At 41.4% G+C, this 24,688-nt stretch overlaps 1 protein-coding gene across 2 annotated transcripts in view; it reads left to right on the top strand.

Moving 5' to 3' along the window:
- The window catches only part of SLC35F3 (solute carrier family 35 member F3), a 167,874-nt gene that overhangs the window by 90,126 nt on the left and 53,060 nt on the right, over window positions 1–24,688 (top strand). The window contains exon 1 of one of the 2 annotated variants that reach the window (XM_032102293.1): window positions 15,605–15,803. The exons of the other annotated variant lie outside the window; for it this stretch is intronic. Coding sequence (XP_031958184.1) covers window positions 15,728–15,803 — 76 coding nt within the window. The 5' untranslated portion in view covers window positions 15,605–15,727. Of the gene's footprint in view, window positions 1–15,604; window positions 15,804–24,688 lie in introns of those variants that run through there. 2 annotated transcript variants of the gene reach the window in all.

The raw sequence follows: 24,688 nt of genomic DNA, 5'->3' as shown, positions 1-24,688 counted from the left end.
TTGATCATAAATATGAAAACATAGTTAAAAATAAGAGTGTTAAAAAAGGAAGACGAGATAAAATCATATGTATTTATAGGTGAAAAATTCTAGCTGTCTTCTAAACTTTTTCTGAGAAGTCTCTTAGCTGTTATAGCTGAGGGCTAATCAACAGATCAGCTTGCTGCATTGTAGAGTGTAATAAATTGTGGGCTCTCCTCGCACAGTCTCTGTCTTGGATTTTCTCTAATACTTAACAGTTGTCAGGATTACAATGTGTATAAATGATATGTCAGAGCAATTCTAGGATCTCTGCTTTCCTATTAATCCATTTAGGGAAACATATTGTATTTGCAGCCTGGGTTGGCTGCAAATGTGCTTGAGACATTATAATGGATATAATGAATGTTCTTGTAATATTGTTCAAGCCTGTCTAGGTTGGACTGTGCAAAGCCTCTCTTCATAGGAGAGGTGACCTTTTACAACAGCCATATCCTCCTGCTAATTACATTGCAGTCCCTTTCTGTCCCAGACAGAGTGACTGTAATGTGAACATTCCTCCTTTCTGTAGGTAAATGTGATTTATGTATTATGAAAGGCAATACCTGTACAGCATTTTGGTCTCACGAATTCGGTTACGAGAAAGACAGACACGTAGCCAGTTCTCTGTCTCCCTTAACATTCAAAAGATTAAAACGTGACTTTGTATTTTCAGTTTCTTCTTTTCTTCCTCTGACTTCTGTCAGAGTTGTTGGCAAGATTAATCATATTAAATCAGACCACTAAATTTAAAGAAATACTACCCTCCCAGTCTTTCTGGGTTCCACACCAAAGTAGCATAATTCCCCGTAAGTATAAATCCCTAAATTATTACATAAAGTTTATCTGTTGTCCTCAGTTTTGATGAACTGTTCATAGACCAACTTCAGTAGAAATAGGAGAAAACAATGAGGAGGGGAAAAAACCATTCACAGAGAAGATCCAGAATGAAGAGAGGATGGAAAGACGGAGTTATTTCATTTACAGAAGGGTTAAATAGGAGAGAGCAAAGTGAGTGCAGGGAAAATAAAAAATGGTTGAGGGATCATGTCTCAGACTTCTCCTGTTTGAATTTTCTCATAAAACAAGAAAAAAAAGAGAATCGTTTTGGATTCCTTAGCCAGTAAAACAGATAGGCGGCAGCTGTGAAACTGAGTAGTGTTTTTCACATGGGGCAAAACTAACCTGTAGGACTCCTGCAGTGAAACATTTAATGGAACTGTAAGTTCAGCAGGACTCAGGAGAGGATGGGACTTTTTGGGTGGAGTTCAATGCAGTCCCAACAACATCAAATGAAAGAACGGGAGATGTGGGTATCGAGGGTTAAATACATGACATGGAGGGAAGGACGCAAATCAGCATCAGTAAAGCACTGATGCACATTTTTAGCTTTAAATATCTACTTAAAGCCACTCAGCAAATCACTCAGTAAGCAGCTACAGAGCTCTGAAGATGTGCTCAAGTTGGTTAAGTTGAAGCTTTATTATTTGGTGTTTTGTTATAAGCCTGGGCACTTTTCCATTGTATGGAGTCTGAAATTGAAACATGCTGAGGGGTGATGTCAACAGCAAGCATACTAAGCATGAAATTATGAACCATGCAAGACAGCAGAAGAACATAGAAGGCATATGTATCAAAAGGTGTAATATTTGAAAGCAGTCCTCCTATTGCCATTGCTCTGGCTTCAGCTGATGAGACAGAGCCCGCTAATATACATGACTTTTGTCAGGAATCACAGCATGTTACTGATGTGACAGATAAAAGTGTATGACTTACAATATGCTATTTTATATGACTATAATAGAAATGATTTTGTGCTATGCTCACTTTCCTTTGTTCTTTTGAGTCTGAGACTCAGTTCAAGTCATTCTTGGGATCCATGGCAAATTCTTAAGGCTCCTTCACATTAAAATATGTACTGAAGAAGGAACGTCTAAAAAGAAAAATGAGAACAAATTAAAATAGGCCCTTGGTTGAGATTTATATTAAACCATTCTGACACACTCTTGTTTCTTATGTATTATCCACAGTTGCTTTGCCTTTCTCATCCAGACATACTTGACTCCTCCTTCTTACTCATCTTCTCCCTTACTTAGGCTTTGGATTCCCTAATCTTCCTCAGTGCTGAACAGCAAAAAAATTTCCTGCAAGCCTGGAGGACCTTCTCTGTTCCCTTTCATCCATCTGTATTATCTGCAACAGAAGTAGCAGTGATTCTAATTATGGAATTTCTGTAATCATTAACATTTTATAAATGATCTGTTTCTTCTTTGAGGTCGTCCTATTCCAGCACCAGATATTCTGCTCATATTCTCCTCTCTTACTGGCAAATTTTTGATGATTTGGCATTCTTCAACCTGCAAAGAAGCTCCCTTCCCCCATTTGGCACATTCATGGGTACCACTTCTCTGTTAATCTCTTTTTAAAATGAGGTTTGTTAATGCTTGTGTGCAGTATATAAGCAGGCAGGAGAATATCAGAATGTTAGTAGATAAGTGAAAACAGAAGCATTAATGATTTCTGTTTCTCTTCCATACCTTTCACCTCAAAGTTGTGCAACTATTAAAAAACCCCCCACAAACAAAAACAAAAACAAAAAAAAAAAAACCCCAACCAAAACAAAAACCCCAAACAACACTGCTCCCTCCCCCCCAAAAAAACCCAAACCCCAACCCAACAAACAAACGAAAAACTCCCCCAAAACAAGACCAGAATACCAGAAGCCCAGCACTCTCAGCACTGATCAGGCAATCATTGGCAGTCCCTTTGGGTAGCAACTTCATCATACCAGATGCATTGTACTTGTTTCAAGTTGGAAATAAAAAAGAAAACATAATTTCTCCAGGTGAAACATGGAAAAAATACAGCAGATTAAAGAACTTTCCCAAACCTCCTGCTGATGGGGTAAAAGGAATGAAATGTAGGTATGAAAGGAAGAATGTAATGGCCCTGGTTGTTGCCAGTATATAGTGATATCGCACTACCATTTAAAGCAAGGTCTTAAGCGAGTTTGAGTGACTTCCCTTGAAGCAGATAAAACAATTTTGAAGCTACAAACTATCTGGAAGTGAGACCAATCTGGCTGAACTTGTACAGCTCTGCACACTGAAATGTAGTCATTTTACTGGTAATGCAATAGGATGTGGTGTCTCTTCAGTTAAAGGGTTTTTCTGTTGAAAAAAGATCAACAAACCCAAAAAAACCAATTATTAGTAGGAGGAGTAAAAATCACTGTGAAATAAAATGTACAAGGGTTTTATTTTTCCACTGCAGTGACCCAGGAAGGGAATGATAGGAAAAAACAGGATATCCACACCAGAGGTAAAGGCTTTTCCAATGAATGCAAGATGCTCATTGCTAGTTCTGGTGGTATTCAATGATTAGAGCACATGATACACAGATGATGCTGCTGTTTAAGGGTGAACTGTTTAGGATTAGCAATTACATATGACAAAGTTATGTTTGATAAGATAGAGGGGAGATAAGGATGTAGCGAGATAAAAATGAATAGCTTTGCTCGATGCTAAAGTACTTAAAATGATCAGATAGAGTGCCAATATCTAGGTGTTGGCTTCATTGAAAAATAACATCTATTGGAGCAGCTGTATGATTATATACAAGATAAAGAAGGCTTCTTTTTAAGTAAAAGAACTTAAACCAGTCCTGCTCCTTAGGGATTTAGACAGTTTGCAGTCAGACATCAACTGGCAGTTAAATTGGGCGAAGCTCGATGTGGGCGGTATAGATTGACTAAAATGTAAACAGCTTATTTTCTTATCTTTATGTACATTATACACTGACAGAGGAGGAAGAGCAGGGTCAAAACTCTTTTAAATATATAGCATTAACTTAGATTAAGCATTTTTATTATTATTATTACTGTATGACACGGACTGAAGCATAGAAATTAAGGGCCAGTTTTCATCTAAATGTATTCTCCTAAAAGCTAGAGTTGTGGTTTGGAGGATTTCTCTGTAGTGCCTCTGCAGCTAAGGGAAGGAGATTGGCCTAAGGGATCTGCATCTGGATCCTGTCCAGATTACTAAATCCATATTTTTTTAAGTAATTTTCAAGTAAATCTTTACACTCATAAAATAATGAAATGGATGCAAGCTGTCAGTGAATATCTGTTTGGATGCTGTTGTGGACTGAACTCTGTTGCTTTTTTCTCAGCAAAGTGAACTTGCACTCCCAATATTTGTCTTATTAGTATTTCATGTCTTTCCTTGCTGTTGCCTTAATTGCCCTTATAAGTTTTGTATGCTTCTGCCTGTTTTCTGCCTTTGGATTGTTTTCTTCAGCTGATGCTGTTTGCTTTGTCAGACACAAAAGTATCATTCAAAAAAATGTCTCCCACAAATAAGCCTTCTATGACCTTATTTTACACAGTGATTATAAGAATAGCTCTTAAATAACGATGAAAAAACTATTCTGATATCCTGGTTAACAAGCTCAAGAGTCTTTTGTCCGTCTGACTGGCAAGAACTTATCTCAAGCTTAGTCATGCAGTTGTCTTAACTCCTTGTAGATTTAAAGCTGTGTTTTGATTCTTTCATCTCTCTCACACAAGCCTTCCAGGCATAACTCTGCAACCTCCCTTGTTCATCCAAACAATCAGGAAAAGAGCACAAGATAAGTTCTTCTGATGGGCAAAAAGAAACCAAGAAAAAGCTTGTCGATTCCCATACATAATCTTGTGTCAGGGAGTACATGTGCTTTTTTGATTAGGGTTTCTGAAGTTCCTTTCAATGCACTAGCAATGCCCTATACAGTGATTAAAGGCTTCAGCAAATAGGGCCTGAGAGGCCTTATAACCTTCCAGTCTCCTGTAAATGCATTTGCTTACTGATTTCCCCTTCTTTTCTCTACGCGTCTGTTGTTGCTGTCATTTTCATCTGCTCTAGAAAGTCAGCCCTAGAGAAATGCCATTAGTCGGGGAAAGACTGAGCAAACAGCAAGTCTTATGCTTACTTCTGATGAAGTGCTGACTTATTCCTAGTGATGTCTGAAAGAGCCAGAGAGCCTGGACTGAGTCTAAAGCTTCATTTTTTTACATCTCAGTGAGTAATACTCAGTTTGGAACTACATTTTGCATTGGAAACTCCAATATCCAAGCCAGGTGTAAATTACACTGAAGAGTAATTTCTTTTCAGTGAGTTACTATATGAAACAGCAATAAGTTATTTGCAAGGTGTTTTATACTTTGTTAATCAGGAGAAAATTGCTTGGCCTTTGTGCTATTTATTTCCATCAGGTGGTATGGAATCTAGATTTACGTTTTGAAGCATTGAGGAACAGTGAATTGCATTGGTGAAGGCTTTAAACTGTTACGTGAAAGAAAAGCAGTTGAAGAAATACATGCTGCTGCCTGAATTATTACACATATCTAAATAATAAAGCCCTAGCTGTGTTTGCCTCCTGCCTGTAACAAAAAGTAGATGTGATTTTAATTACTTAGAGCAAAATTCAAGTGGTTTATTAATACCAACATAACCCTAGGACAGAATTATAGCAATGTTTTATATACACTTTGGGAGATGCTGGTGGAAATAACGTGCAAGGTATAAATCTGCTTTCCTGCTGCTTCTCAGCTCCGTGGAAATTTAGCCTGAGATCAAGACCTTCATCTGCTGGGAGTGGGAAAGGGAAGAAGAGCACATATGGTCAACTCAGGGGGAATTTCCTTGTTCCAGATCTCAGGAGAAAGTTTCTGCCATGGGTGCAGAGGCTGGAGCCCCTCTAAGGAGGTTCAGTGCAGTTGAGAGAGAGATGCATAGGATTTCTTTTGCCCCCAGCTCCCTTATCCTACCATCATCCAGGCATCTGTCCAGTTCCTAGCAAAGATCAGAGCAGGCCTCATCCTCCTGTAAGTGACACCAGAAGCTGATGGGGCCCCAGGGTTATGCTGAGACCATTGGGTACCAGCCAAGGGAGCCTCTCATGGAGGGCAGTCGTCTCCACATCTCTGTGCCATCCAGTGAATGCTCCTATGGCCATATCTGACAAGTCTGCTTTGTGTGACAGGAGGGATACAAATCAGCTGGATTCTCCAAAGGATTTGTCCTGGGGAATGTAGTGAAGGGATCAAACTGCAGCTAAAGAAAGAGTCAGAAGTGCATTTGCACAAGGACACATTAACTCCTAACGCATTATAGGACAAGGAGCCTCCTTTTAATAGAGAACTGTGGTTTTAGTAGTGTGTTTTTTACTCCACTTGAAAGGAACAGGATCTGATGAATTCCCCTGCTCTATCCAAACCACATATGGACTTACCTCACAATAGGCAGTTGCTTCAGCTTTTCTGAATTAACCTAACATTCTTATTATTTCTTACTCCAATTATGTTTTGTATTTGTGTTCTGATGCTTGCCTGAACTATTGTCCACCTGTTTTTGGCTTATCCTACCTGGCAGTCCTCACTTTCCTTCTTTATCTTGGATATTTCTGCCTAATGCTTCACCCTCCTTTAGTTTTCCTGTGGATTCCTAGCTTATCATGACCTTCCCTCCAATTATTCTATAAGCTAATATTTTTTGTTTGTCTACATTTTAAATTTGGTTTCCTTTTAGCTGTTTTATTACTACTGTTTTATCAGCAATGACTGTTCCAACACCGAGTGCATTGAGAGCAATAACAAAGTTCCCATTAGCTCAAAAGAAAATCAACTGAGTCATGGGAATGTAAAACCATGTGCATAATCTTATTACAGATATCCCTAGTACTGTTAATTAATCATCCAGATTCATTGCCCAAAAGCATTAACCAAATCCAGTCTAGAAGCTGGGGGATTAATGATAAGCAGCAGGAAGGCTTTATAAAGACTTGTCCTGTTATTGTATGAAAGTCAGGGTTTATAGCATAGAATGACACATCTTTGGTGCTCACAGCCATTGTGAGCATGGAACTTGGAGCTTCTACTCCAGCACTTTAAGGAATCATCATGCCTATTTTAACAAGATCTGTATAGCAGTTCCTGGCTAGCGAGAGACAGCATGAACCCACTATAACTTCTTTTGTCTCATACTGAAAGAAAAAAAAGACAAAATCCACCAATGGATGTTCACATAGCAAAAAAGGTTGTAGAAACCGCTGCTTTTTGAAACAATATGTAAAATGCAAACTCCTAAACATTAGCAGGGATCAAGGTGACAAAGGACAAAAGTTGTGTATCATACAGAACCTCCACAAACAACACCTGTACCTTGTGCCCAATGGGTAGGGAAAAAATAAGGTAGTAAATTTAGTAAATTACTGTGGTAAATTTATGTGCCATAGTACAGTCCCAGCTGAAAATAGAGAAGCATGTGAGTGACTAAGAGAAACCATCGTTTTCTTCCTGTTTCTTTCCTGACCTCCTTCACAGATCCTAGGGCTGTGGTTCCTCTATATCTGCTGAAACATAAGGCAATGTGTTAAACCTTCTCACCAATATCTGACCAGTATGTACCAAATATTTTAGAGCTGAGCTGAATTTCCAATCTGAAGAATTAAACATGCAATTTTTTTGCTTCTTTTAGATTAAATTAATCAAATAGAAAATAGAATGTTACAATCCTGCCTTTTTTATCCAAAGTAAACTGCTGGGAAAAAGCTTCCCATTTTCCTCAGTCTCAGCCCTCCCTTGAAGGCTACTACAAACACAGTGTTACAGTCTAAGTAAAAGACTGGATTTAATTCAAGATATTTGGGGCAGATGATACTCTTTTCTTCCCGCGCATTCATCTGATAGGGCTACACTTAAATCTGTGGAATTATTCTAGATTTGCATTGTTATGAATCTCCTGATTCATGGACCTTCATACAAAGTACCTTCATTCCAAAGGGACAGAGCAGCCCTCTTAACTTTCCAGCCACAACCTCAAGCTAGTTTCCTGTCTTTAACCCTGCTCTGTTAATCAAAACTTCCATGACCTTGAACCAGCACAAAGGACTTATTCTTTCTCTGTGGTGTTGCTCATGAATAACAGTCACTATTCCTTTGCTGTGGGCATTCATCTGACATTGCATTGTTCAGCAATGCACCTGTGAGGTTAAAATAATTAAATTTATTAATTATTAAATTATTAAAATTTATTTTTTCCCGAACCTGGTGGGGGAGGGATGGTTGTAGCCTGCCTTCTCTCAGAGGATATATTTCTAGATTTGGCCCAACTGGAACAACTCTGTAAAGATATATAAGATTATGAATCAATTTATGAACATCTAGAGTATTAAGAGAGGTACTTCTTGGTCTACAAAGCACTGTTTCACTGTCATTTCAAAAACTCATATTTAACATGTGACCCAAAGACTTTAATTATCCTTGCACTAGTGATAAACAGCAGTAATAATATATTCACCCTCTGCACTAATAATAAAAGTCATTCTCTGCATTAAGGGCAATAGATTATAAATAGTAAACCTGTTAGATATACTCTGAGTGTTGAATAACAATAATGCTTGGGTGTTCTCAGGGCTTTTCAGCATAGGATCTCAAAAGCACATCAAGAAACTAGCCAGGTTTTGTCCCAGGGTACTTGTGAGTAACTGGTGGCAGCAGCTTAACTCAGGCCCGGTGCCACGATGATGGCAGAGCCTGAAGTGGAGTGGGAGGATTGCACTGCCACTGCTCATTGCACTCACTAGTAGGTACTTTTAGGTTTTATAAAAGCCATTTCCATCACAACATTCTCTCCCTTTTCCCAGTGTCCGAAGGCAGATATTCATCTTGGAAACAGGCTTATATTGCTGTCTCATAATAAGATAGCTGGGATCCAACTGTATTAATATGTGCTTTAATGGCAGCTGGATGAAGCAAGAGGAAAAGCCCCCCAAAAAAAACAAATAGCCAGTGGGCTGAAGAAAAACAATTGGCTTCAGTGAGAGTGGGAGACTGGAGTGATTAGGATAGCAGGATAGGGAGGGTATAATTACAAAGCACGTGGTGCTAAAAGGCTCATCCTATATAATTTCTTTTAAATAAAATCTATGCTTGAAGGGGGAACTCAGTGTGCCAAACTGATTGGTCTCTCTGAGGGCAATCAGCACAGCTACTTGCTTTCTTAAAACTTACTCTCATTTCAGTGAGAGTTCCCAAGAAAATTAACCCATTTGCTTCCAGAGATCTGACTTGCTGCTTCCTGAGAATTAACCCAGAAGCCCACTTTGCTGAACCTCACTTGGAGCTCCTGTGAGGAAGCAGGGCAGACTTGGAAAATCTGGGGAGAGGCTGTGCCTGTGACATTATTTCTAATCCTCATTCTTGAATTCTCTAATAGCACCATTATTGTGCACAGGCAGAAACTTAAATCATAGAGCAAAGGGTAGGAGAGCTTGACAGGTGCACAGCTTCTGGACAGCTACAGCAAATTTACTTTGAAGCTGTAAATTGTGAAGTCTAAGACATTTCCAAAACTCCCAGTACTAACTATTAAGGGTTGTGATGGACATGAACAGTTAAAAAAGAAGGCAAAGTAGAATTTTTTTTCTGTTTGTCTGTGTAACTTTAAAAGTGGATGTGGCATTCAGTTCATACTGCAAGCTTTTTAGTATTGGCACTGGGAGGAATTTGACTAAGGAAAGACATGAAAGAGAAAAGACAATGCAAAGGAGAAAAAGAACCAAAGAAATACTGACAATAAAAAATAAGAAGAAAGACAAAGTGCAGAGTATACACAGGAGAACAGGAAAGAATGTAGTTATTTAAAGTGTTTAAAATCAGTCTTCCTGGTAAAAGGGCAACACAGGAATCAGTCTGGATCTGCTGGCTCTTACACGTCTTTGTATTTTAGATAGGCAGCAATTTTCTTCCTGGCAAATATCTGGCTAGTTATTTATGTAGGTTGAAACCCTCTCCATTTCGCAGGCCATTGGGAGTGCTTAAATCCTACCTAATCTGTGGTTCAAGCAGCTGGCAGTAAAACTTAAATTGGACAGATTTCGTGATTTTCATCCTAGAGCACTGTCTGTAAAAAGACAGTGAATTGACTCTCCTTGGACGTGTCTTTACTGTTATTTTCTGAAAGATCTTTGGAAGCCTCTTTTTCATCTCATGTCTTGTTCCTGTCCTGCCTGATACAAATTGGGAGGGCAGTGCAGAGTTCTGTGAATATTCAGGTGAGAAGAAGAAAAAACGTGATTCTATCTTCAGTTCTTATGGTCTGTTCTTGGATGTTTGAGGCCAGGAGCATATGCTTATTTGCTCAGACAGTTCTGAAAGAACCTTTTCTTTGAGGACAAAAGGTTGCCTCATAGATTGAATTTATTCTTTTCTTTCTGAGTCAGAGTCTGAACAATAGATTTTTTTATTTAATCCTGTTTTTAGGTGTTAGATATTTTAATTCTGTTTTCATATATTCCAACTTCAGATGTTTTTCACCTACTTTTCTTAGAGTGCTCAAAGTGTGAGCTACTGTCTAACATGGTCTCCTTGCCTTTGCATCTTTATTAGAAGAGTCAAGTCCTCCCAAGCCGGGGTGTTTCAGGTGTAGAGATTTAACTCTTACAGAGTTACACACTGTTTATGATGGCAGAAAATGTGCACAACTACATTGAAATGCATTTCACATTCAGTGCTTTACAAAAACAACTGGCCAGGAGTGGGCTGGTGGTAAAGAATGTAGAGGTGATGCCCAGTTATTTTTAATACTGTATGTATCCTAGATAATTAAAGGGTTAAGAAGTAATTGTTGCTGGATTGTTGATGGCATAACAATGTATTTTTTATGGTTTGAGGTTTTTTAGGTCTTGTAGCCAGACAGTGTCCCATATACAAATATGCAAGGAAAAGCAATTGCCAGATAAACCCAGGAGGGTGTTAAAACTCTGAGATTAAATCTAGCTTTTTTCTTACATTTTGTGGAATCCACCAGTATTATTTGAAATGCAGCTGTTCTTTATGCACAAAACCAGGAGAGCTTCTCATAAAATATTGGAAATAGTTAATATTTTATGAGACTTGGAAATAAAATCCATCAGTGCCGTCTTCTCCAGTAATGCTTACAGCAGTTATAAACAGAAGGTCAAAAAAAATGCAAGGAAGATATTCTCACCAGGACTTTGCATCTGTGTCTAGGAACTGTTGGATATATTGTCATACAGACAATCTGCAGCCCTTATGGACAACTCACATTAAACTGTTATCTGTAGCACTCTCTTCTGATGAGATTTGAAGAGGAGGCATTCAGGTATAGCGGTGACTCTACAGCAGTGTCCGTGTGGTGCAGTCTGGTGAACACCTTTGGCCAGGGAGGTTTGAATCTCTCCTCTTCCTTTCTCCTTCCCTTCACAGCCTTGTTCTGTGAATTCAAGACATGATACTAAAAGTAACTGAACTATTTTGGAAGAGGGAAAATTGGAAAGACATTGTCCTTACAGCTAGGTTAATATTGCAGAGAAAAACTGTATGTAATTTTGACAAAAATGTGAATTTGTTCTGAGTGGAGGCTGTGAATGTAGGAGGCTGCAAACAGAATAGTGGTGCATGGTCACCAGACAGAGCATCTCAATGCAGATTTCAGAATCACTGCAGGACAGCAACCATCACTTCCAAAATAGCTAATATTTGTGTTGGAAATGTGCTTTTGACATCTGTGGTTTTTGAATTGGGAAATAGAAACAGATTAGAAAGTTATTAGTTATTGTAGCCAACCAAAGCTAACACAGCATTCAAGTAGAACAAGCTCCTCACAAAGAGACTAATATTTATTTGTGGAGAATATTCACCAAATTACTTCAAATATACTAGAGGAAAGGATGATTTTTTTCCAGGCAGGCTGTGGCCAGTGTTGGTTTTGTGTATGTGTTTGACTCCAGGCACATGAATTCATTTTGGTACGAGATGGAGCCTATTAGGAAATTGGCTACACAAGTAAAAGTCCACACTTCATTTCCTTTAAGGTTGCTAAGCACAACAATTATCGCCCTCAGTGATAAGGCAAGCACATAAATTAATAAATGTCCTATTAATGAGTACACTAAACATGAAAATGTCTGAACTGGGGAAATACCAACTGTGCCTGTTACCAACAGGGCGTGTTTCATGTTGGTTAAACAAACTAGCTAATAGGATAAAAGTCAAAGGTTGTAGCCCACTTAACCATGAGAATTTAGTTTTGTATTGAATCTACCTTCCTGTGTGAATGAAGAATCTTTCAGGAAAGTGGTTATAATACATAGGTTTAGAAGCAGTGAGATGCTGAATGTTAGCACACTTGTATATAGGTTTATATGTACAAAATCATCACAATGGCTGTGATTTTTTAACCTAAAATGAAGAAGGGTAACCAACTGTAACAAAACTGGTTCCATCAAACTACAAATTCTGCAAGTTCTTCAACCTGGGCAAATTCTGAATTTTTAATCTAACCTTTTCTTTTTCACATGAAGCATCCTTGCTCTTGATTGGAAATGAAAATCTGCCTTCTCCAGTTTCCAAGGTTTGAGAATTTCTCTCCATATTTGTAAGCTGTCCATAGCCCAGACATCCACCAGTTTCTCCTCCACTGCCTCTTGAATACAGGAGTGGTGTTGTAAAGGTTAAAAGCCATACATTTGACTTGAAATTTTACCTTGTATGAATCAATTTTGCATTGCTTATATACAGTAAGATGCTTACTGTAAATGAAATTAAATGTAATCCAGCAGCAAATGTGTTAAAGCTTAGGGAGGTGGGGATGCTGCAGCTACAGAAAGTAATAAGCCTGCTGCCAAATGCAGCTTTCACAGAAGGGTCCCTGGAACACAGTCCTCAGGCATCCTAGTCTTCATTAAATAAACACAACTTTTTTGTTATTGTGATATGTGGCTGGTATTTTTATGCACAGTGTAAGACAGGGGCCTAGTGTGGATCTCTGGTGTAAGTGTGTGTGCCTGTAAAGGCAGTGAGAGACATCAGAGACCATTAAAGTGCTCTGGGATTGGAGTTGAGCAGAGCTGTGTGCTTCACACACACATTGGGCAAAAGGTTTCCAAGAGCCCACAAGTGGTTAGATGTCCTTTCCCCAGTTTGAAACCAGTCTTAGCTGGATACTGAATGCCTTGATGACTTTGAAAGCTTCTCTGGGTGACTAAACTGAACACTGAGGAGTGGAAGGTTGAGTGCTGTGGTCATGCAAGGCATCATCAGAGGAGGAAGGATGCCTCAGCTCTCCCACAGCACCAGCTGCAGAGGGGGCCAGCCAGCCACAGGAGAGAGTTACTGCCATACACATCTTTGATGTTTGGAGTTCCAGGCTTAAATAAAACATTGTGAGCCTGAAACATGTTGACTGTTCTACAAACCCTGCAATATTACACATGTGCAGGGTTAAAGTAACATGCCATCCAAAACCCCATTTGTTTTCAATGTGATTTTCTAGGGGAGCAGCACCACCCTCCAAGCAAAATATGGTACTTACCATGTCTTTCCTTTAACAAATAAGAGAGCATAAGGCTTTCAGAAGGAAAGAATATAAGTGCTCAGCAACAAATACTTTTTAATAAATATCCTTTTAATTCTTATGACCATTCCATTGATTGCAAGTATAACCAGAAGAGAAGTCTGATTATCCTTGCACAGCCATCTACTTCTGGGAAAAAATTGATGACATTTGGATGTAAAATGCTGATTTAGTGTTTTCAGAGGCTGAGATGATCCTGGAAGGTCTGCTTACAGCAGAAGCCAGACAGAGTTCTCCAAATTCTGGTGTTACTGGTCATCTGAATCTAAGGGAGGCTCTTAAATTCTGTGGCTGTATTTTATCTACCAGTGAGCCTGAAGTTTCTTCCCAGAGGCAGTGTAAAATGAGTTAATGTTTTATAATTTTCTTTGAAATCCTCAGATAACAGGCACTGCAACATCACAAAATATTTAATGGACAGAACCATCTGAGGTGAAATCTGCCTCTCTTATGTAACTTCTTTCAAAAACCAGAAACTAATTGGACTCTGAGACAAAATAGTGCAATGAAACAAGATGGACCCATGGTTCTCAACATGCGTATGATCGATCAACATCCCAGGAAGCTGAATTGGTCAGACAATTCTACTAAAAAGTCATAGAAATAACCATGAAAACCAGGATTGTTTCATTTGACCAAGCTGGTATTTTGTGGTCTTAGCACTGAGTACATGAATATTCTTTTAAGAAGGATTCCTTTGAAAGTAGCCTAATGATTTTTTTATAAAGTTCATCCCAAAGGCTGCACAGAACAGGCACAGGAAGTGCAAAACACCCTGGAGCTCCATCAGACTGCAGATCAGCCAATGAGCCCATGCAAACTAACAGTGTGGATCTGACCCCTTGAGAAAGCTTGCCTCTTAAGTATAAAGAACTTTCTAGCCAGCAGAAGTAAGGTGATATTTTCCCACAGTTTCCTGAAAAGTCTGTCAGGACTGATTTTCAATAGCTACTATTTATATAATTAAAGAATACTTTGGAATGTTTGTGGAGTATTGATGGCTGCCCAGTCTTGTTTGCAAAGTACACTCATTTTAATTTGACCAGATCTTAAGAAGTGTTGAGTATTTGCACCTTGTCTGCTGATGCATCTTGTTTTGGAACCTGGTAAATCTGCAGAGTATTTTCCTATCCACAGAAAAATCACAAGGAGTAAAGGGTGCTGAGGTCACTGTGCGCAGCATCTTGTGAATTCTGGTGCTTTGCTTACAGTGATATAAATCTTTTTTACATTTTTCATACTCATTCATTATTATGTGTTCTCTCCTGAATCCACTTACATTAAGTCTTGTTAATACCAGTTAGATTCTTGTGCTCTGACAGAGTGGCAGCTCTACCACATGTTGTTGGTATGTCATGACTGGGGATCTTAAAATTATTGCTGAAAAAACCAAAAACACCATAAAAGGTTGCTACATACAAGCAGCATCCAGTTGTGACCCGTGACACTTTATTTAACGTGTGTAGGTATGGACATGCTTTGTTTCGTGCCTCAAAAAGAAGTTGTTAAACTGTGTAAAGAAAGCTGTAGAGTATGTGACTGCAGGTATTGGAGTACTATTGGTAAATCCATGGAGTATCTCACCTTGGCTGCTGGGTCGAGTTTTGGTCTCCCTCCAAAACGATACAGCAGGAACAGAAAGGCTGTGGCGAGGATGGCAGAAATTACTAAAGGCATGGATGAAAATCGACTCAGAATAGTGGCTGGACTTGAAGGAAAACAGAGGAAGGATAATACTGAGTAAGTAATGAATTGGTTCGGAGAGTGGGAATTCTTTCCCCTCAGACAGTGCGAGGAACTAAGCAGAGCGTGATGAGCCAGGAGCCCTCTCCGTGCGGTGCAGTAGCCCAGCGCCAGCAGCCACGGCCGGGGCCGGGAGCCCGGCTCGCTCCGGGGAGCCCTGGCGCACCGGCGGGAGCGGGAGCGGTGTCCGCAGCCGCATTACGGTCCCGGCTCCCTGCGACCTCCGCCGGAGCCGGACCGGGGGCCGGCGCCGTCCGGGGCCCGGCAGCGCCTCTCGCCGCGGCGTCCGGGCGCCTCCCCCGCCGCGACCCGGGGGCGGCCCCGCGAGCCCTGGGGGCGGGCGGGGGGGGCCGTGCCGGTGACGTCGGGTTTGCAGCAGCCCCGAGCGGCAGCGGGCGGGCGGGCGAGCCCCAGCCCCCGCCGCCCGGTGCTGCGGCAGAGGGCGGCGGGCCGGGAGCCGAAGCGGGGAGCGCCGCCGAGGAGGGCTCCGGCGGCGCCAGGATGTAGGCGCGGGGCGGCGGGGAGCTGCCGCCGGCGACGGGCTCGCCATGAAGAAGCATTCGGCCAGGGTGGCCCCGCTCAGCGCCTGCAACAGCCCCGTCCTCACCCTCACCAAAGTGGAAGGTAAACGACGTCGCTGGGAGCGGGACGGGGGTATCCCGGGAAGACCGGGTACCGCGACGGGGGATGCTCCGCGGAGACCGGGTACCGCGACAGGGGATGCTCCGGGGCGAGCGAGTGCGGTGCTCGGGCGATGCCCAGCGGCGGGGGACTGCGCGACTCGTGAGCGGGCGGTGGGGACCCACGGAGCGTGCAGCTCCCCCGCCGCCGCGCATCGCCGGCATTTACCCCTGTCCACCGCCCTGCTCAGCTCCGGGTCTTTCCTCGCCCATGCTCCAGAGGCAGAGCACCTCTCTGGAGCTCCCCTCGGAGCTCGAGAGCAGCCCCCAAACCCGTGGGCAAGTACCTGCCATTGCAGGACCCTTGGCAGGAGGGAAGGAAGATGCTCGGCAGATTTGCTCTCCCGATGTGAGGAACACAGCCCCGTGTTCCAGCCATCTGTCCTCACCTCTCTTTGCCAATCCAGCTGCATGGTAGCCGTGGAGTTGGAGTCTTATGGCCAGGAGGGACATAAGAGTCAAAGAGCAGTGGGGGTTGGCAGACCTTTAGGGATCACAGGGACCTTTAAAGTCTTTTCAGGGATCGTGGCAGGGGACCTTGAAAAGGACGCTGATGTGCTCAGGAGGGTTCCACGGAGAAATCTGAGGTCTGGGATGAGGAGCTGTTCTCTTGGGTAGAAACCTGTAAGGCACGTCTTAGAGATGGAGGGGTGATGCAAAGGCAGGGTGCAGGTCAGGAAGAGGAGTCCGTCTGAAGGACAGATACAGAGCTCAGTTCCTGAAGGAAGAGCAAAGAGAAAGCCGATGGTCTGGGAGATACCACTGGGGTATTTGGTTGTTGGTTGAGAGAATGGAGTTGGTGAAAGAAAAATGTCGCCCAGGGGGAATGGAGGGAGGAGAGGCAGAAGAGGGATGAGCAAGGTGAGTCAAAGAGGAAGAACAGCTAAAAAAGGGAATGATTGAACAGTAAGAGGTGAAATGTGAATGTGAGACTCCAGAGAAAGCTCATGAAAAAGAAAAAACTAATATTGAAAAACTGAGAAATGAATAGAGGAAAAGAAAAAAATGGTAGCAAAAGCTCTGTGGAGCAGAAAATGAGAAAATGCAGAAATGTGCAAGAGGAGAAAAGGAACTAAAATCAGCAAGTAGGAGTGGAAAGTAAGGAGTACCTGAAGGTTCTTATTTCAGTTCACAGAATATTCAGCTGTTGCATTCCTATAACCACCTACTGCAGAGATAGGAAAAGGGATCCCAGTTTTTTGATGGAAAGAGCAGGCCTGGTCTTCATTACACTATAATTAGAATTTTAAAAAGCTCTTGGAGTTGACCCCGTGCACAGTAGAGTGTTTCTCTCAAGGTTGCACTGGAGGCTCCTCTGGGCAAGGAGCTTGCCTCCCTTTCTTTTGGTGCACTGCACAAGCTTTATGAATCATAAATAATAATAACCTACCAGGTTCCAGCTTTGAAATGTGGGTCATCTCATTCCTCTTTTACCAGTTCAAATACAGTTTATTACCTACCTTATATAGAAGCAGAAGCAGAGCAATCTTTCACTGTGCCATCAAATTGAATCCTTTCAAGCATTTCCATGTCTGCTCTGCATACCAGCTCTCAGATACCCTGTTGCTGCCCACCAGGGACTTTGTTGACCTAGTTGGACTTTTCTTTCTTTACTTCAGATTCCTTTTTCCTTTATCATCAGTGGCAAAAATCTAAATTGCCTTGATGGTGTATGATAGGGCCCAGAGTTACTTTCCTTCTCTTTAGTGAAACAGACTGGCTGTTTGAGAGCTTCCTTTTCCAAATCAATTGACAACATTTCGTTTCAGACTAACATTGACTAATTTTGCCAGCTGGTGTTAAAGCCATATAAAAAAAAAGCCAAGACGTAGTTATAGGCAAAAATAAAGTGAGGCAGCTGGCACGCTATGGATTGCTGACTTCCCTGGGCTTGGCTGCCGTACCTCTGGCAAAGATTTGCCTTCCTCTGGTAATCCAAGTCCATAGCAAAGGCACAGATAATGCTACAAGAGCAAGACAGCAAAAACTTTCATCTGCTTCATAGTTATGATTATTTTCTCCCCTATCAACCACCATCAAAGCGTTTCAAGGATCTTTGGCAGAACCACTAGGAATATGTTTCATTCTAGGATGGTTAGCCAAGAGGAGCCTTTCATTGATATGCATTGCTGTAAAGCCCTCTAGCATTCCTTCTATTTTCCTGGCGGTGCAGTGGCTTCTTTGCTTTAAAAGGAAGATAAGGACTCTGTGCATTCAGAAGCGTGACTGCCATTTCGAATTATTTCAGAGATTGAATCATCAGTATGCTTGGAGCCTGCTGTACCAGCACTTTTCAAGACAACTGTGTCTACATGCATTGCTCAGGCAGACAGTAACCCTACCATGTGTTTTCTGTGCCTGGTACCATTGTACACCCTTCACATTTTGAGAAATGTAGGCTTGGTGCCTGATTTCTGCTTGTTCTTCCTTGTGTTGTTGTTTTTCTTACCAATTTCTGTCCACACTGCAGTGGCCATTCCTCTCAGACCAGCCAGTTGACTGGTTTCACCCTATTTGTACATGAAAGCACAGTGTACTTTGAGGACTGACTTCTCTCCCTTGGGAAGGTAAGTATCTCCATTCTTGCTCTGCATCTTGGGATCTTGCAGAGACAGGTAACATCAGCTTTGACAAAGAGCTGCGGAACTATCACCACACCAGAGAAAACACATCCTCCATTTAATTAGCCCCTACTTGGAGCTGCTTATTTCCAGGCTTTCAGCACCAAGGAAATGCTATTGCAGCCTCCCCATATAGCACATTTCCTCTGCACTGTTCTATCAGGAATGAGTGACTGGTGATATTCAAAGTTTCTTATAGGGCAAATGACATCTCTCTGCAATCGATTATTGTGCATAAACATCTAAACGGAGTTGCTGTGGAGCCAGATACTGCCACATGTTCAGCTGGAGTAACCTGGCCTGCATCACTGGAGTTGTAGGGAATTTGTATAAGTACGAATGAGAAATAAATTTGGACTTTAGTATATTTGCATGCCTACAGGGAATTCATCAGAAGCATATCAACACTGTAATCGCTTTAATAATAAATCTTTTTCACTTCTTTAGCAAGCACAAACTAAAGATCCCAAGCACAGCAAAAACTTCCATGAGTAGCAGTCAGCTTCTTTAAGAGATGAGATTCTTATTATCCTCATTTTGCAGATGGAGCAGCTGAGAAACTGCAGAATGAAGCAACTTGCCTGAAAACAAGCAGCACATCTTTTCACAGAGCAGGCAAGAAAAGACCTACAGCAGATAGGAACAGACCCCCAAACTTCCCATGTATACCTTTCTGGCCATGAGAGGGCCATGAACAGATGCAATGGGGATTAGAGAAGCCTTCATTTATTGAAATCAGTGACTAAAGCTTCCTTTTTGGGAAATAAGCTCAAATGCAGCATAATTGTATTTCTGGATAAATACTGTGTAGCTATTAGCAGTGTTCTGCTGGCAGCATCCAAAGGTTTTGGTAGTCAGGCAATGTTTGTACCACTGAGCACTAGGGCAGACCCTGTGAACATCTCACCCAGGATTTCACATCTGTAGAAGCAAGATTTGGTGGCCACTGGTCTTTTTCCCATGAAAGCGATGCATGACAGATCTACGCAGTGCTCGTGCATCCTGGAAAACAGAGCAGCTGGCGGGCAGCAGAGGCCGGTGTTTCGGTGGCTCAGCTAGGGCTGCTGGTTTGGGTGTGCTTCCCCACTGAAGCGGCCTTGAAAGGAATGTGTGTTGGCTTCTGCATGGAGAACTTAACTTGCAAAGTGTTTTGCTTTTGTTCAGGCTGCCTCTCTGCACAGGAGACAGTGTTCAGTGTGAGCATCAGGGCACTTTAACCCACCTGGTTCTTTCTCCTTAGCTATGGTAGCAGTTTTCTCCCTCTCCTGACAGGAACTGGTAAAGGTGACAGTGACAAGTTCGCATGAATGGGGGTTTAGGTTTGCTGTGTGTCTGCTTCTCCACTAGACCTAGCAGCACGCACCCGGTTACCGCAGGATAATGATAATGTCACTTACTCAGCTGACGGAAAAGCAGTACCCTCTTCCATGCTTACTGTGGGTACTGAGTGTTAAGTACACATGGGCAGTAATTACACTCTGGCTTTGGCCCAAGGCAGCTTTTGCCCAATTTTTGTATACCTTGCAGTATTTTCAGTTAGCACAACAGCATATTTGATCAGATAGCCAAGATCTTGTTCCAAAGGCATGAGGAGTTTTTTCTTGCATAACAACTGGCTCACTTCCCAAATGGCACCATGCTTTCTTAGGCTTTAAACAGCCTCAAAATGAGCTGCTCTTAGCTGTGCTAGCTTACTCACTGGGGAGTCCCTCTAGCTCATCTTTGATCATGTCCCACTGGTTGTTTCAGCTACCATCTCGCCTGTGCAAACTCATAAGGTATAGGTTTGGAGGTGACTCATTACTTCTGCACTGTGTCCCCTCCACAAATGATGCAAAAATAAAATAAGACCATTTTGAGGTTCTAAACTCAGGCCAGAGCAGGAGTTTTAATGCATCACAAAGCAGAAAGATAAGTTATTAAAGATTTATCTAAGCTTCCTTACCTTAGTGGCTGCAATGAGACAGTATGTACACACAATGGACAAACAGTAGTTTCATTTACAATGATGGAACTTAAGAATGACAGCATCCATTGGATCATCTTCTCAGTCCTTCCATAGATCACAGACCATTACATTTCACCCACTTATCCCTAAATGAAGTAAGGTGCATTTTGTAGTCATCTTGAATCAATTTAGGCATTTGCTTTCAAAAAATAAGCAGATTACTAATCCACCTATTTAATTATAGATTCTCCCATGAGAAGCTGGAACAAGAACCAGTAAAAAATAAATATGAAGTCACCAGAATACATTATTCACTCCCGTATTTTAATTTTATATGTCTTGTAAAAGAAATTTTATCCCTCTTTCCTAACAGCTGACAATTGTAAACAGTAGGATTTGTAGCAGCTGAGTGTAAGAGCCGGAGTTCCAAAAAGACTCCTAGTTCAACATACAAGCCTAAGTTATCTCAACATGTATTCCCCAGCAATTTCCCAGCAGCAAGGCTCATATATAGGATTATTTATGTTGTTGCTTTCCTAGCACATTATATGCAGTACAGCACATTCACTTATGTAGTAAGCAGCTCTCTCCGCTTGGCTGGAGCACCACTGCCAACCTTTAGTCCACAGCCCAGTTAATCTTTGTTAATTATAAACTGTGAGATGCCACTGCAGACCTGGATAGCATCCTGCGGAAGCAGGAATTTGGCCAATGAAAGAGTAGATTTACTTTGTAGTCTTCACTGAACTTTGCTGACAGCCACTGAGGCACAAGATCAAAGGCAAAAGGAAACAAGGTGTTTTTAGCAGAGCAGAGCTGGCTTCCTTCTAGGCAGAGCTGCCTACCATCTATTGGAGAAATCAGGTACCGCCTCCTATGTTAGTTGCCTGGTTCCAAACACATGGATCCGCTCTATGTGGACATAATGCAGAGGTACCCAGCCTGGAAATTTTGTGAGCCCTACTCAAGGCATGAATTTTGACACGAGATCAAGGACCCTTTGGTTATACAGAAGTTGTCTGTTGCCTCTTCTGGAAGTATTAGGTATACATTTTGTTCAGTATCACTACTTCTGACCGCAAGCCTCCTCAACTGAAAAAACCCAGACAAGTGTGAGCCCTGTAAGCCTTGTCATTCAGTCGTGGAGAGTACAGAAGTGAGGAGGTAAGAGCTAGAAGTGCCTTTTCCCCAATCACCTCAAATTCCCCAGCACAACTCTCAGCAAGGGTAATATTTTATTTGTGACTGAAAAAGGCATGAGTCTGTCTCCTGTAGCTGACTGAAACAAGTGAGGAATGGTGGGTTGCAAAAGCCTTTCTCACTGCAAAGAGGACGAGGCAAGTATCAGAGAGAAAATAGAAACTAGAATTTTTGCATGTAATGTATTTTTGCTTGGAGTTATACTGAGTACTTCAGTGCCCACATGGGCCTAGCCAAACCTGTATTTTTTTAAAGGAGGCTCAGATTTTGATGAGTTTGCTGCTGGAGGCATCTCTTCTTTCTTCCAGTTGATCATTGAGTAAATCATGTGGGGACTTCTATGGATAGATGTGCATTCCTCTAACCACTGTGAGCATGCTCAAGTCCGTGTCAAGTCCACACTAGAATCTGGTTGTTGGTTGACAGAGAACAGATGCTCCAACTATTTTGACCTGAACTTAGGACCTAAGAAAAGCATTGTGTTTGAGGTCAATAGCAGGTTAAGCCTTTAGATTCTAGGAGAAAAATCAGGTGGAGATGGAATTCACTATGGAAGAAATAAATGGGCTACAGCAGAGTCTTCTGTCGAAAACTGTGCTTACCTGAAAGCCAGGCAGCTCTGAATTTTTGAACGCTCCATAAGGAAGAAAGAACACTGTCTTGTTTTTGATACAGTGCAGTTAGCAGAGCCTCCACAGTTAGCATGAGTTCACTTACCTCCCTGTATATATGCACCGATATAAATGTGCTCTTTCTATTGGTATATAAGTAATTGAATTCCCTTGGAGATAAAACTGTTACTGAAGAAAGACATGTAGCACTCAAATGCCTGGATAATTATTACAGTAGTTGCCTGCAGAGAATCCAGTCTGGTCTGTTACCACCTCTCAACCCTCTGTTCAGTCTAAAATTTGAAAAGACTGATCAAAATTTGCCCAGAACACAGTTTTGGTCATATCTGACTTTTGTTCTAATAGAAGTTTTGCTTCCATAACTCCTCAAAGTAAGTGGTGAAACTCCCAGTGACCGGGTAACTCACTGTAAGATTCAGTGCAATTTTTATTCAAGAATGGAATGCAGAATAATATTAAGAATATGTAACTTATAATCAGGGTTACTGTTTGCATGCTTTTATGGTGATTACTTTCCAGTCCCACAATGCTGCTACTGTAAAAAGCACCCAGTATCTTCCATTTTCTTCCATGATTGTGGACTCCAGTCATGAATTTAGGGACAGTATTTAGGGGAACTCCTCACCTCATAAAATTCAAAGTAGAGTATCGTAATGAGCCCATTCGAATGCAGGACTTTTAATAGAATTTCAAGGCAGTTGCCTCTGAAGATAAATTAAATGGATTAAAGTCCAAATTGCTGCAGTATGAAGTTGATAACTTCTCAGTTCTCTTTATATTGCTAACAGGAATTAGAATATATATTTTGCAGCAAGCCTTGCTGGCACATTTGACAGAGGCAGAAAGGCATATGTATACTAGGGAGGAGAATTTGGCATATCTTCAAAAAATGTGTGGAGGTTATTTAATTCCAGCTCTTAGTAAGTTTAGATACAATATTTAGCACAGGATAAAACAGGAATTCATATATAATAACCTTTAGTGGTAAAATCCACTGTATCTGTGAGTAATACTTCAGAATATGAGAGTACCTGCTACAAGAAACTTAGGCCTATTAGATACAAATCAAACTATATGGACGATCTGGTGATATCAGTAATATGGGACAGATTTCCACAGATGAGAATCACCTTGATTGTCAGTGAACCAGAAGTCCTGTTTTCTACCCTGCTGAAATTAAGGTGAGAAGATCAGACAAGTTCGAATATCCTGCACAGATTATCATAACACTTTACTTTTATAATTAATTCATTTATACTATGAATTTCAATAGCAGAAGAAGGTCTGAACTCAGAACGCTTTTTTCTTGGTTTGAGTTTGTGTTCATGCAATTTTCCCTATTTTCATATACCTCCGTCCCTTATTCTGTAGCCTCAAGCCAATTCAGACCTTCTGACCTAATAGGTTAATACCCTGGGCTTGTTCTTTAAAATAATTCTATTGTGGACTTTAAAACTGTTTTCTGTATTAGTCATGCTATTTCACAATCAAATTAAGTAAAATTATTTTTCTCTTACTCTAAGAGCAAAGTATTTAAAGAAAGCACTTTAAACTTCTCTCAAATAACATCTAAAAATCCATATGTGCAATGCTGTGTTGACCAAATATTCTAATTTAAAAACTGATTTAATAAAATTTTTGGGGGTTTTGGCATTTTTCCATTATGATACGTTAATTAATATTCAACAAAAAATAGACTACTGATCTTTTAGACCTTCAGCCTTGACTGTGGTTGGAAAACTGGGGAAATGTGAGCAAACCCAGTCATTCCAATGCTGTATTACATTCCCACCCACCAGCCACCCACAGGGACTCACAGCTTTTCTGTAGGAACCCGAGAGCAGCTTCCTCAGAAATCACACGCAGCTGCCATATGGGGCCTGACCAAAAGTCCATCGGGTCCTGCCTCCAGCTTGGTGGAATTGAACAGGAACATGTATTTTCTAGCCTGACACTCATCTCACAGTGTGGGTGTGCTGACAGTTGCAGCTTCCCCAGATGTAGGAAAAGATTTCTTTTTTCTGCTTTGTTCCTAGTAATTTTTGGCAGTTATTTTGCTTTTTTTGCTGCTCTTGAACACTGAGTTGCCCTTTTCCACAGAGCAGTGTGCGAAGAGCTCATAATCCCTAATGGCAGTGGCCACTGAGCATGCAGCATGTGGGTTGTTTACTCCCACCTGCACCTCTTTATCAGCACACTTCTCCATCTGCTGATGTATGACCTGGTCACATAGTCTGTCATCCCCTGCAGCTGGCCATTGCCCTTGCTGACCTGCCTAACTTCACATCATTAGGAAACTTTGTTGCCTTGTGGCTCACTCCCTTGCTCCGGTTACCTGTGGTTAATGGTGAAGAGTGCGGTTCCCACAGCAAAGCTCTGCAGAGCTTTGGCCACTTCCCCTATTGCTGTGTATACTCCTTGTTGGTTT

Source organism: Corvus moneduloides, chromosome 3, assembly GCF_009650955.1.
Source record: "Corvus moneduloides isolate bCorMon1 chromosome 3, bCorMon1.pri, whole genome shotgun sequence".
Lineage (NCBI taxonomy): Eukaryota > Metazoa > Chordata > Aves > Passeriformes > Corvidae > Corvus > Corvus moneduloides.
The sequence above is the reverse complement of the archived record's forward strand: the minus strand, read 5'-3'. Positions and strand labels throughout refer to the sequence as shown.